Genomic DNA, 13,438 nt, shown 5'->3' with positions numbered 1-13,438 from the left:
CTAGTTCCCAAGTGCTGATGTGTTCACTGCAAATAGCATGCATCTGGAAAACACTCACTAGCAAACCGGGTTTGGGGACGAGCCAAAAAATACACGTTTTTTTTTTTTGTGCATGGTATAAAAGCAAAATAAGTCCTCTTGTTGAAAGGGAATTTTTGAAATTTAAAAATGCACATCCCTCTTTAGAAGGAAATTAAGTTTCATTAAAGAAAACTGTGATACAAATCAATGGGATATAAAAGCACTTTTATCTAACTGTTGCATCAAAAACCCCTTGCCCTTTTTTTTCCTGAAAAGAGAAGCTCAAGGAATCAAATACTTTGGAAGAAAACCCTTCTGGTCAGCTGACAAGCATAAATCAGGCTACTCCAGTTTTACTGAACATTGCAGGAGATCCTTGCGATTGTGTTGCCCACCACTCCGTGCAAAGACATAAGGGCTCCTTGTGTTCAACCTGTGTCACCACAGAGCCTATAAACTGGGAATGTCTGTATCATAAAATTTTTAAGAGATGCTAGCTAGTTCCCACACACTGTTGATCAGAAGTAAACTGAAATAAATGTAAACTTTGAGGTTTTTTTTTTAAGAATATCTTCCAACCTTCCTAGACTTGTTTTGCAAAATTAAAAAAAAAATCAACTTTTAATTTTTTGAGAAAGTTAGTATAATTTTGGTTTTCCCTTCCGCAGAAATTTACAATATGCCTAATTCAAATGGCAAGTACTTTTAACAGTTTCTAAGACTAAACGTAACTTGGAGCCACTTTGCAAGTGAGGGTGGCAAGAGATCTTCCTGAACTCAGTGCTCCCTGTGTGGGTCACTGGAACATCCTGGCAAACATGAGGGGTGCTTTAAGGCAAGGGAAATTAAAGTCTCCAGAAGTGGGATGCTTCATAGTAGTGAGTTCCTCGTCATGGAGGTATGTAAGCAGAAGTCAGATGCTCGGGCCCCTGGGGAGGGGAAGGAAGGAGCTTGGACGAACTGTGGACCCATCCCCACTTCATACAGCTCCACTTTCACCTGTTTTGTGTACTGGACTTCTGTGCAGGATTTAGCTTGAGGGAGAGGCACTTATTGCTGAGAACAAGACTGAGAATCCAGGTGGAAGGGCATGTCGCGCTGACCACTCACCGTACTGCCTGGGGTGAAGGAACTCGAGCTCCAAGGACGGCTCGCAGAGGCTGTCGTCGGAATTATAGCCTGTGGTGAAAACAGGACAGTGAGTCAGGGGTTCTGGAACATCCATGGGGAAACTCAGCCCTCTGCCAGACGGCCACCTCTGAACCTCGCCTGGCACCTGGGTCGTGGCAGCCCTTGGCTCCGGGTGAGGGCGGGGGGAGCGTGGACCTGGCCTCGTCTGTGCCTCCTGCTGGTATAAGCCTCATACTCCTGACTCCTATTTAACTTTAAATCCCCTTTCCGCCTGTGCAGTGACTAGGGCTTGAAGGCTACAGCAGTGATCTGGCCTAACACTGCAAAAGGAGTTGAATATTTAGGGACCTGGGGGACCACTTCCCAACCTCCAAGGCCAGGCCGTGCCGGCCAATTCTGGTCTGGGGGCCACACTGCCTTCGGGTCATAGGAGGAGGGCAAAGGAAAGATTCCAGCACCTGACCGGAGAGGCCGACTCCCTGGAGATAGCCCTGCCCTGGCAACTCCAGAAATAGACCCGGAAGCACAGGCCAGCCATCCACGGCCCTCTCTGAGAGGGACTCAAATGCCCTATGCCTCGGACCTGCGAGTTTCTTTCCGACAGTAGACCCTGGGTCCCTCCCAAAGTGGCAAAAGGGGTTTCCAACCCACCCCTGACTCCTATTATAAAAATTCTGGTAGTGAGAGACACTCAAAGTTAGGTATGATCTTCACACTATTGTAAATAACTATATATAACTAATAAGGACCTACTGTATGGCACAGGGAACTCTACTTAATACTCTGTAATGGTCGATTTGGGAAAAGAATCTAAAAAAGTGAATATATGTATAACTGATTCATTCTGATGCACCGCAGAAACCGACAATCACAACACTGTTAATCAACGGTGCTCCAATAAATTTAAGTTAGATATGATCTAAAGGCTTCCTCTGCAGGTTCTGTCTCCCAGGAGATGACAGCAGGACAACTCCTTTTTTTAATTCACTGAAGGTAGCAGAATCCTACTTTTTGTGTTCTCCCTTAACGCCCAATGGGCTTCCCTGGTGGCTCAGTAGGAAGGACAAGCGCCTGCCAATGCAGGAGACACAGGTTCGATCCCTGAGTCGGGGAAGATCCCCTGGAGAAGGAAATTGGCAACCCACACCAGTAAACTCGCCTGGGAAATCCATGGACAGAGGAGCCTGGCAGGCTACAGTCCACGGGGTCACGAAAAGAGTCGGACATGACTTAGTGACTAAGCAACCTAATGCCCAACTCAAAGTAGTGGCTTAATTAAAACTTGCTGCCTTGATTACAATAGTAAATACGGCTAGTGATATGTAGGCTCATTGCTGCTAAGTCGCTTCAGTCGTGTCCAGCTCTGTGTGACCCCATAGACGGCAGCCCACCAGGCTCCCCCGTCCCTGGGATTCTCCAGGCAACAACACTGGAGTGGGTTGCCATTTCCTTCTCCAATGCATGAAAGTGAAAAGTTGAAAGGGAAGTCGCTCAGTCGTGTCCGACTCTTAGCGACCCCATGGACTGCAGCCTACCAGGCTCCTCCGTCCATGGGATTTTCCAGGCAAAAGTACTGGACTGGGGTGCCAATGCCTTCTCCAAGGTAGGCTCATTAAACCTGGCTAATTATCAGAATTTTCTGAAGAACCTTTAAAAAATATGGAATCTTATTTAGGAGAAGTATATTTGTACTCGTCTTTTGACCCAGCAATCCTAATTCTAGGAATTCAACTCTGGGGACTGGTTGGTTGAATACCGTCATATCAACATTTTAATTATTGTGTACTTATACAAGAATGAGAAAGATCTCCATGATATATGTCTAAGTGAAAAAAAAAACCCCAAGATGTAATATTTTTATTTATTTATTTTTTGCAAAAAGAAACACAAAGTATAAATAAGGAACTAAAAAAAAGGTTATCTATAGGGTGACTTTGGAATGTAATGGAGGGGAAAGGGAGAGACGTGAGGCTTAGAAATCTAAGCATGCCTTTTTATGTAATTTGGGTTTAAATTATGTAAATATTTTATGTAGTAAAAAACAGAATTTAAAAAGAAAAAACTCTACAATTGAAGACAGAAACAAATAAACCTTAGTGTATATGAACCCACTAACATAATCCATAAAAGAAAAATTCCAGTGAATTTTGAATATAAAACTCTGCACATCCTTCATGAGATTGAATCTAAGCACTAGAAAAATTACAAAGGAAATAAACATCGCTTGGTGATTTTGTTAGTAGCAGTAGCAGTATTAAAATTTTTAACCATCACCGCATATTTTCAGGAAATATAAGTAAATGTTTTGAGAGAGAAGACGTCTGTGTAAGAAAAGGACACACATGTGAAATCGAAGGGGAAAAAAACCCCAAGGAATTGCTGAGGGCAGTCTGGGGGCACCGATGGTGACAGGCCCTTGTGCTTGCTCTGCAGGCCAGTGATGATTCCAGGATGATTCCAGGCTTGGGCTCCGACGGGATGCAGGCTGAGATAGCCTGTGGGTCAGCTCAGAGGGCTGGACCTTGAACCACAGAGACCCCCCAAAACCCTGAGGGGAGATGGTGTTCCCAGCTCTTCCCAGGACCAGGCAGGGCCTCTGCACCCCAGAGCTCCAGAAACCAGCAGGGACTGATGGCTGTGGACGACAGACACCCTTGCCACGCGGGCTCAGGGCACGGTTCTCCCAGAGAGCTCACGGCACAGCTCCACTGACGCCCAACAGTAAGTGACTGCCGGCAATGGGGAGAGGCTGCCCACCTCTCCTGTGCCCACCCCATTCACCTGCTCCCCTGGGGGGCTTCCTACTTATAAGCAACCGGGACAAGGGCAGGGACCCTGTCTGCCTTTGCTTGTCAAACCAAAGTTGTGTAAGCCCCTGGTTTTAAGAGCAGAGTGGGTGCTATTACTGTGAAAAATAACAACCACGTATTGTTTTCCAACTTCTAACACCTCAGAGGCAATTACTTTCAGTCCTTTTAGCTGTGTCTTTGGATATCTCCTATTTTTAAATTAACAGCCGAAGGTCTTTTTTGGTTTTAAGCTTTACCTGTTCCTCTCTGGGTAATTTCCCAGTACTCTCCCTCCTCTTTTGGTAGCATCCTATTCTTGTTTCATGGGTGCAACAGCTTTGCTCATCTCTGACTGTTAATGACGGGCATCGTAAAGCTCCCGTCTCTGTGCTTATGTCTGTTTACTCCATGATGTTTCACTGTTGCCTCTCACACTGGTTTTGGTCTCTGCTACTAGAGGCTCTAGAGGTGTCGCTGGGCTTCACCTGGCAAGATCTGATGGAGACATTCAGCTGGGATCTTCTTAAGTTGATCAGACGACTGGGACAATATTTTAATTTCATGTCTAAAGGTGTGAACACGCATAGCTACTGGCAACCTGGGAGACCTTCAGTTTGTAAATCCTTCCCTACAACCCCCTTGTTTTTGACTTGGGAAACTTGCCTTCCACTCTGTCAACTCACCTCCAGTTCAGAGACCCTCTTGTGTATCCTCCACAGAGAATGAACCTCCAGACTTCTACTAAGGTGGGCTGGAGAGGATGCCTCCTTTTAGCCCAGATGCTGGCTTATCTCCCTTCTAGACCTACTTGGTGCCACCAAGTTCTGCATGGTGGTTGTGGGAGTGGGTCCCGGGGCTTCCCCTCCAGTGGCTTGGGATCAGGCTTCTTATCTGTCCAGAGTTACCCACCCAGCTGGCAGGCAAGGCTGAAGTCTGAACCTGTGTCTGGATGATGCCAGAGCCTGCCCACAACTTAACCACCCTACTCACTACCTCTCAGCCTGGGACCCCTTCTCCCACTGAGAGCCTGGGGTCTTTAGGAAGGACCTGAACCCCAGATGCTCAGCCCTCTTTTTTCTGGAGAGGCCCGTGACTCACCTTTGGTGCGGCCTGGGTGCCGGGAGATGGAGCTGGCGCTGGAAGGGGTTGTAGTGATGGCTGAGGTCGAACAGGGCCGGGGGCCCAGCTCCAGGGGCCAGGGCTTCACGGCTGGGTCAGCAGAGGCATCCTTGTGGTCCAGGCTGCCTCGGTGCGGGGACCCTCGCTTTGGCTTTAGGTCCCCAGGGCCTGGGGCAGAAAAGGACATTGAGAGACGGGCTGGCAGAATCTTGGGCTCAGGCTGGGCGACCACACGGAGGCCTAGAAGCAAGGGCAGCAGGGCACACAGACCACACGGACGAAAAGCTGAGTTGCCCCTAGCCACGCCACCCCCTTCCCTGCCGACCCAGGGCTGTGGTTTAAACAGGAGGGCCCTGGCTACAGGCCTGTATCAGAGACCCCAGCTCCACTGATGGGCCATACTGCAAGCCCTAGAATTTTGGCTGGGAGACAATAAAGGAAAAACTCAGGAGGACAAAGAAAATGTTGGTAGAAGTTCAACATATTAACTACAGGGCACGCCTGCCACCCAGCACTGTGTATCATGCAAATCCCTGATGTAAAAAGATCCTGGCAGAAGAAAATCCAAAAAAGAGGGATATGTATATACGTACAGCTGATTCACTTTGCTGTACGGTAGAAACTAACACATTGTAAAGCAACTATTCTCCAGTAAAAATTGAATCTAAAATAAAAATAAAAAAGATTCTGGTAGATGTCTGCTCAGGATCACTGCAACCTAAGGCTGAGGCCCTGAGGTCCAGGACGTGCATCTTGCCAACTGGCTTCACTTATAAACTCAGAAAAAGTTGATTGTCACCTTAACAAGAATTTAAGAGATCTTTAATGTTTGCATGGTGAGACTGACTACCAGAAGGATTTTTATCTTGTCTTATGCTTTTCCGCAATCTCGAAGTTTTCTACCATGAAAATATACTCTTGTCAAAGTTAAGTAAAATCCTATTTAAAAGCATTTTTATAAAACCCAACCCTCCACCTATCTCGTAGTAAGAAAGGGGATGGGCTCTCCAAATACGAGACAGAAACGAACGCAGCTGGAGTTCCTGTGAGCATTAGGACCACACTGTCTCCCATGGCGTCTCACTCCAGGCACCCCAAGGCTGCAGACCCAGAGCCTCGCCCACTGCCAGGCTCTCAGGCCCCTCCCCTCCCCTCCTTCATGGACCTGACCCTGGTGGCCCCTCGGCCACTCCAAGTCTGGATTCGCGGTGAAGTTTTAATCGCCTACATCTTATCATGACTTGAAATCAAGGTAGAATTTGGATTCTGAAAGATAACCTTGATGAGAAGCAAGATTCAAGTCTGGTGGGATGCATGGGGCAGACATCCAACAGGTGAAGTTAAGAGCAGGAGCAGGTGGCGGGGAGGTGGAGATGACCAAACAGTTAGCACGAACAGCAGAGAAACAGCACCGTTCCAGCAGCATGCTCAGAGGACAGGGGGCCGGGACCACAGCAGCCCAGGGTTCCCAAGGCGGCGAGTGAGAGAGAAGGCGGTACCACATCAGCCAACTTTGAAATCAGCATTTCAATACGTGTGGACTTATTTTTTTAAACAGTTACCTTGTTTTTAATGGTACTGGCTCTCCATTTACAGTACAGGTAATAATCTATCCTTTGAGGATAAATTTAAGTGGAAATGGTGGGTCAGTCCAAGGGGAAATATGTCAGTAACCACACAGGTGATGGACAGAGGTGGCAAAAATCATGAAGATGGAACAAGAATGATTGAAGACAGAAAGAAATTGCAGTAGCTAAAGGCCTGTCTCGACCAGCCTTTCTCCCGCTCTGGGCGTGACTGGCCTGCTGATGCTCTTTCTGTCCACCGCTGCTTTAACTTCAGCACCAGAGATGTTCAGAGAATGACAGCACAGTCATAAAGCTTAATTCTGGGCTGGCCTCTGGCTGGGCATCATCGATGCAATTATTCAAAACGCTTGCATGGAGCACAGTAAATCCTTCAAAACATACAACACCTCTAAAAAGGACCCTATTTGGCAAAAGCCATCAATTCAGGGCTCTGACAAAGAAAGAGGAGAATAGGGCAGCAGTTTTAAATTTTAGCTGCTTCAAGATAAGCCTTAAGGGAAAAAAAAAAACTCACTTGACAGAGGCCGTATATTTTAGGAAGCATAGCGACAACTGACCAGCTCTGCTTTATCTTGAGCGTTGACAAAAGCCTGCGGGTGCAAGGGTGGGGGCAGCACACGGCCACTGGACTTACTCAGCATGGACATCCTGGCCCCAGGACCTGGGCACGCATGTCCCGAGGCGCCCCTACAACTGTGCTGTGCTGGAGAATTGGTCCAGAGGGTGTGGCAACTCATCTTCTCTTTTGAAATCAGAATCCACGCTGGCTACTTTAAAGTCTGGCCTGGAATTGGGGTTAGGAGGAGGGGTCCGCTAGGGGTCATCTGGCCTTTAGGTACTGTTTTTTTTTTTTTTCCGTTTGTTTGAATTTCAGAAATGAAGGAGGATACACGATGAAGACACATGGTAAAGGAAAAGGATTAGAAGTCTCCAATTTCTGAAAAGGGGAGAGGCTCATTAGGAGAGGATGGGATGTCAGAGGAAGACCAGAACCGCAGGCGTTTAGAGAGAGCCGGGTGGGCCGTTGGAGACTTGTCTTTGTCCTTGCTTTTGCTTCTCAAAAGGGACTCTTTTTGCGCTGAGTTGCTAAATCGTTATCCCCAGGATAACCCAAGAGGGGAAGGAAAAAAGAAAAAAAAAAAAAACGACAAATAAATGAAATGAATAATAACATGTAACTCTAAATTAGTTCAGTGTACTTTGGAAATCAGAATCCAGTCCAGGAAAGATGGAAACAAAAACCACGACAAGACTGGAATCAGGAGTCAGTGAATCATTTATGCTCTGCCTCAATTTAATTAATTTAGCGGCATCTCAGTGCCAACACTTTACTCAGCACGTGAAGAGAATTACATATTGCTCACGGAGCCAAGGGCTTAGATGATTTTCAATTTCAATGTGTTAAATTATTAAATAAGAATGTTCATTAATTTAGGACCCAGCTTCTCTTACTCATCCATTTTAATGACCGACTCCCTGACAATTTGGCTCATGTGTTACTCTCATTCCTGTTCAAAGACTTTGGAAACAACACTTTTCTGGCCTGCTGTAATAAAACAGTCAACCTGACTATTATTCACCAATAATTCTTATACATCTGAAATAACTTTTGGCAAAATGAGTTAAAAAAATAATGAAAATACCTCTTTTTCATACTCCAAAACACCAAGAATTACTATACCCTTTCTTCTATTACATGACTTTTAAATTATTTCTAATTTTATCAGAAATAAAAATTATCAGAGCAGACAATTAGTTTAACTTTTTGAACAGGTCATACAGAAACATAACCAATACATCCAATTTCTGACTTAGAATTAAATTTGGAACCAGAACCTCCATTGTTTCTTCCTCCATAGCGCCACCTGGTGGTCAATATTCACACCATCGGTAAGGGACTGACGATGTGATGCTGGGGCCCTTAGCTCTGCTGGGGGCATGCCTAACATCTCTGTTAGGCAACATGTTTAATCAGCTTTCACTGCAGGTAGTGCACTTGGTGGCCTAGAGCTCAGATTCCAGGGTTAACAGGCCTGTGTTCAAATCTAAGCTTTGTCACTTATTACAGCAGCATGTGTCTCACCTTGTTAAGCCTTGCTTTCTCAGCTCTGAAAAGGGGATGATTAATCATGCCTACCTCACAGGGCAGTTGGGACTAAATGAGGCAGATAAAGTAAATTAAAAAGGTGCTGGCTGCCCCCAAAAAGGCATCCAATGAATGGCTGCTGTTAATAATTATCGCTGACTTGCTCACTCATGGATTGGTACAAGCAATTTTTCCCCATGAACGTTTTCCTGACTCAATTGGGCTGATTATGGTTAATTGAGGATTTCCCTGGTGGCTCAGTGGTAAAGAATCTGCCTGCAATGCAGGAGATGTGGGTTCAATCCCTGGGTGGGGAAGATCTCCTGGAGGAGGAAATGGCAACCTGCTCCGGTATAGTTCATTAAACCAACTTTAATACAAGTTGAGGTGATGAATGTCAAAACAATTAAAGAGCCAATATGAAAACTAGTGGCCAGAGAACCTGCCTAGATGAAAACAAACTTTGAGTTTCATCATCACTGACACGAACAAGAGCCTTTTACATAATCTGACCTCCTGCGAAGAATGGGAGTGCAAATAGTCCCCAAACAATGTGTGAAAGCACTTGCTTTTGTGCATTTGAAAGTGACACGACAGTACCTGTGAACCCAGCCTCCTGAAAGGCCTGTGCACATCCCACTCAGCAGAGGTGGCTTGTCACTGGCTCTTAGTGGTGTAATGTCAGCCCCCACGTGGGGGTCTCAGGCACAGGCCTGATCTTCAGGAAGTCCTGGTGTCTTTCATAAAAATTTACATTACTCAGGCTGTAGGTTTGGTATAAATAATCCGAGCAATGATATTTGAAAGTAAATTTGGAAACTGAACAATGTTTGAAGTAACTGCTGCGTTTAATCAGTTCTAAGATGTACATCTCCCACCCCCAAATCTTAACATCACTGAAATCAGGGTGCAGCTTCCACAGTATCTTAGAGTCACCACTGGGGGGTCCAGACGAAACGGTGACAAAATTGTTGCTGCCACAACCAATATATTTTGTTTATATTTTCCTTTCATGTGTGTACACAAAAATCTATCTAATTAAGTCCTTTAGAAGAGCTTTTCAACCAGAGGATGGTAAAAGTTCTAAGTGGTAAAGTTCTACATCATTGGATTGCCAGCGGTATGTAGAGTAATTGTGCAGTTTATAATTGACAGCCTCTTAGATTTGATGACATGAAGCACATTCAACTAGAAGTCCGTTTCAGAACCTCTGGCAAACTCAGAAGGACAGTCTTCATGGAAAGATTAAGCCAAACGCCCTGGCTGGTAGGACTGAAGGCCAGGTCAGGCTGAGAAGAAAACCTGCCTGCCTTTCCAAGTTATGAAAAAGACTGAAACCACACACGGACTTGCTGAGATCCCATACGTGCCTATTACCCATGAAATGTGCCTGGGATGTCCCTACAGAGACAGCTTACTCTAAATCTCTAACCTGTACAAGGAAATCCCCAAGCAATGCTACTGAGCTTTCTTCTGGTGCCTGGAGGGTGTCACTTTTGGCCTGAGTACCTCTCATTGTCTATAGGATTAGTGATGCTTCTTATTTGACATGGGTGTATATTTTCCTGGCTATTAACACACCCCTTTCAGGCTCTTACACACACATGTGCACATCTACATGCCACCTCCCTCTACCCTGTCCAGTGAGAGGGTCCCTTAGGCCCACCTCCGCCAGCCAGGTCAGCATACCTACCTTTTCCCAGGGGCCCATTATGGGAGTCACGTTCTTCTGGGCAGCTTGAGCCCAATGGGGTGGACTCGGGGTTCTCGGGCTGAGATCTGAGCGGCTGAGAAGCAGATGGCAAGGTCGGGTCTGGGGACTCCAGCTGCCGGGGAGGGCTGTCTGTGGTTGACTTCAAGCGTTCTCTGGAACCCTCTTTCTTTGGTTTGATGAGTTTGACTAAGGCTTTGGCTCCAATCCAGTGGTTTTTCCTAATGAGAAGTAGATTTTTAGGACACAGTCAACCCTCACTGCCTGCTCCAGCAGGTCACTGGGTGCAGTGTCCCAACATGGGCTGGTCTCTCCATCACCAGCCTAGGAAGGTGGCAGGTAACTGGGGTTTCGAATAATGGCACTGTATTTGGGGCTCAGGAGATAGAATGGAATTCTCAATCAGGTACAGCTCAGGGATGGTAGAACCACGTATGGGTGCAGAAATCCACACCACTCTCTTGCAAAAACAGAACTTCAAGTGCGCCCATTAACCCTTTTTCTTTTTTAAAATGTGGACCATTTAAAAAGTCTTTATTTGGCTTTGTTGTAATATTGCTTCTGTGGTTTATGTTCTGGATTTTTGGCCAGGAGGCATGTAGGATCTTAGCTTCCCAACCAGGGACTGAACCCACAGCCCCTGTATTGGAAGGCACTGGACCATAAGGGAAGTCGTCTAGTCGCTGAGTCATGTCCAACTCTTTGTGGCCCCATGGACTGCCCCTGCCAGGTTCCTCTGTCCATGGGATTTCCCAGGTAAGAATACTGGAGTGGGTTGCTGTTTCCTTCTCTGGGGGATCTTCTTGACCAGGGATTGAACCCCCATCTCCTGCATGGGCAGGCAGATTCTTTACCACTGAGCCATCTGGGAAGCCCTTGCCCATTAACTCTTGATTACCTCTGTGAAATAAAAGAAGTGCTCTGCTAATGTGATCTATTAGGTGACCATTTTTCTGCCAAAATGCCATTTTCAGCATCACATTCCTCCTCATTCCCTGCTAAGGTTCACAGCAAGTGTAATAATAAGCTGGCATTCCCTGACCACTCCCCGCACTGAGGAATCTGGACGTGGTGGCAGAGGGCAGTGAAGAGTGGGCCGTGTGGATGAAAAACAGGGACTATAATGAGTAAGTGATAAAAGCTGTAGCTAATAGGAAACAGAGAAGGCTTCTGCTGGATCGAAAAGAGAACCATGTCCGGATTCTCCTCCTCCGCTGAACTGCACTGAACTGTGCTTATACAACTCATTGCACTTCTGCATCTGGGCCTCAGTGTCTCCATCTGCCAAAGGGAATGCTGGGACTGAGGTTCTGAACCTCTGTGGTTCTGTGATTTTAACAGAGAGGCCATTAGGGATGCACAGCGATTCTGACTTCAAGGCTGGGCTGGGCCAGGACCATCTGTAGGGCCCAACTCCTGGAGCCCAGGCCCGGGGAAGCGCTGCTTGATGCACAGGGCCAGTAGCCTCGGGGGACGGAGCCAGCCCTACAGCCCAGCACAGGGCTGAGAGAAATTCTAAAATCTTTCCTCTGTGGGAGGGATGTGCACAGAGGCGGCCTGCCAGCATGGAAGACACCGGCCCTACAACTGGGGGCTGCTCCCGACGGCTACTGTTTTCGCCCTGAGCGTGAACAAGGAATATCTGTTGTTCCGTGTTTCAGCCCCTGAAACTTAAGTCAACTCACTTCTTTGGAGCAGGATCATAGAATTTGTACTGATCCATGATTTTTTCTTCCAGTTTTTCCTTGTGTCTCCGTAACGCATTTAATTTGTCTCTGTGGAGAGAGGGGACAGACCACCAAGTCAGGTTTAAGCCAGAAAAATGAAGTCACTCAGCTCGGCCTGGGACCTGGCCCAGCACACGTCATGTGGGCCACCCTGGTCACTGAGTCAGGAATATGTGAATGGAAACACGGGATACAGGCCCAGGAAGTCCTAATGCCTCGAGGCGGCCTGCGAGCACCCAGGACCCAGCTGAGTGACCTCAAGGAAGCAAACCCCTGACCGTCTGAAAACCCAGCTCAGAAGCAAGGACTTTCCGGCCTGGTCATTCAGGACGTGGGACACCCCAGGGTCACACTCAGCGCCAGTTCCTGGGCGTGCATATCAACCAGACCTCGGTGGTGGGGTGAGGTGTGCCCTCAGATGCTAGGTGGGCATCAGGGCGGAAAAAGTCATCTTAGCGAAAGCAGACCTCTGACTCGGACCCATTCCAACGTTGGGTTTCTGACTACACTTTTGTGCAACAAACTTGAAAGCTTCCAGGGGCCAGAAAGAAAAGATGAGGAGCACAGTGGGCCTGGAAAGACCAGGGAGGGCAGGGCGGCCTGAGGCATGGTGAGCCACCTGGGATTGCTGCCATGTAGGAACGAATGCAGACCTGGGTCGGGGGATGGGGTGGATCTTCTCATTTCCCAGAGAAGCCAGAAACTCAAGATCGTGAAGCTAAATCTCCCAGCTTGTACATGCTGGAAACCAGTTTCTATTTCCAAAAATGCAGAAAAGACCAGAAAGACACGTCCTGAACCCTGGGCTGCCAGAGAGCTCCTCTGCTTCCTGGGAGAGAGACACTGGTCTTCCTGATTCGCAGGGTGTGCTTTTATCTCAGGGAGCCCTGTGGGTGGACTCCGTACAGCACTGCCCACAGGGCCACTGACTCCTGTCCCCTCCAGCCTCTCACCACCTGGGTGGTCTCTTCACAGCGTGGACCCTCGGTTTTCTCACTGGAAAATGAGGCTTCTGGGCCAGAGGCAATGGCTCACGATTCTTTCTGTCAAGGCACTGCCAAGGTTCCACCCAAACCAGGGACTTTCCCAAGCATTCCCCACGAAGGAAGCTCCTCATGCAGAGAGGCAGCTTTGGGAACCACTGGGTCCCGACCCCTCGCTGCTTGAGTCAGCCCCCTTGACTCGAGGCCTGTGATTTGTTCCTCTGTCCTCATGGCCCTGCAGCGTGGCCTTAAGCCTGGAGGGCTTCCGTGGCTGGGTTCGCC

The 13,438-nt window shown here is 47.5% G+C and overlaps 1 protein-coding gene across 1 annotated transcript in view; it reads right to left on the bottom strand.

Moving 5' to 3' along the window:
• Positions 1-1,036: 1,036 nt before the first annotated feature.
• LOC113888753 (protein Daple-like) overlaps positions 1,037-13,438 on the bottom strand; it is a 32,215-nt gene continuing 19,813 nt past the window's right edge. The window contains 4 exon segments of the mRNA XM_027535770.1: positions 1,037-1,200; positions 5,040-5,228; positions 10,429-10,667; positions 12,132-12,221. Coding sequence (XP_027391571.1) covers positions 1,052-1,200; positions 5,040-5,228; positions 10,429-10,667; positions 12,132-12,221 — 667 coding nt within the window. The 3' untranslated portion in view covers positions 1,037-1,051.

The sequence above is a fragment of the Bos indicus x Bos taurus genome, unplaced genomic scaffold (genome assembly GCF_003369695.1).
Source record: "Bos indicus x Bos taurus breed Angus x Brahman F1 hybrid unplaced genomic scaffold, Bos_hybrid_MaternalHap_v2.0 tig00001623_arrow_arrow_obj, whole genome shotgun sequence".
NCBI classification, from domain to species: domain Eukaryota; kingdom Metazoa; phylum Chordata; class Mammalia; order Artiodactyla; family Bovidae; genus Bos; species Bos indicus x Bos taurus.
The sequence above is the reverse complement of the archived record's forward strand: the minus strand, read 5'-3'. Positions and strand labels throughout refer to the sequence as shown.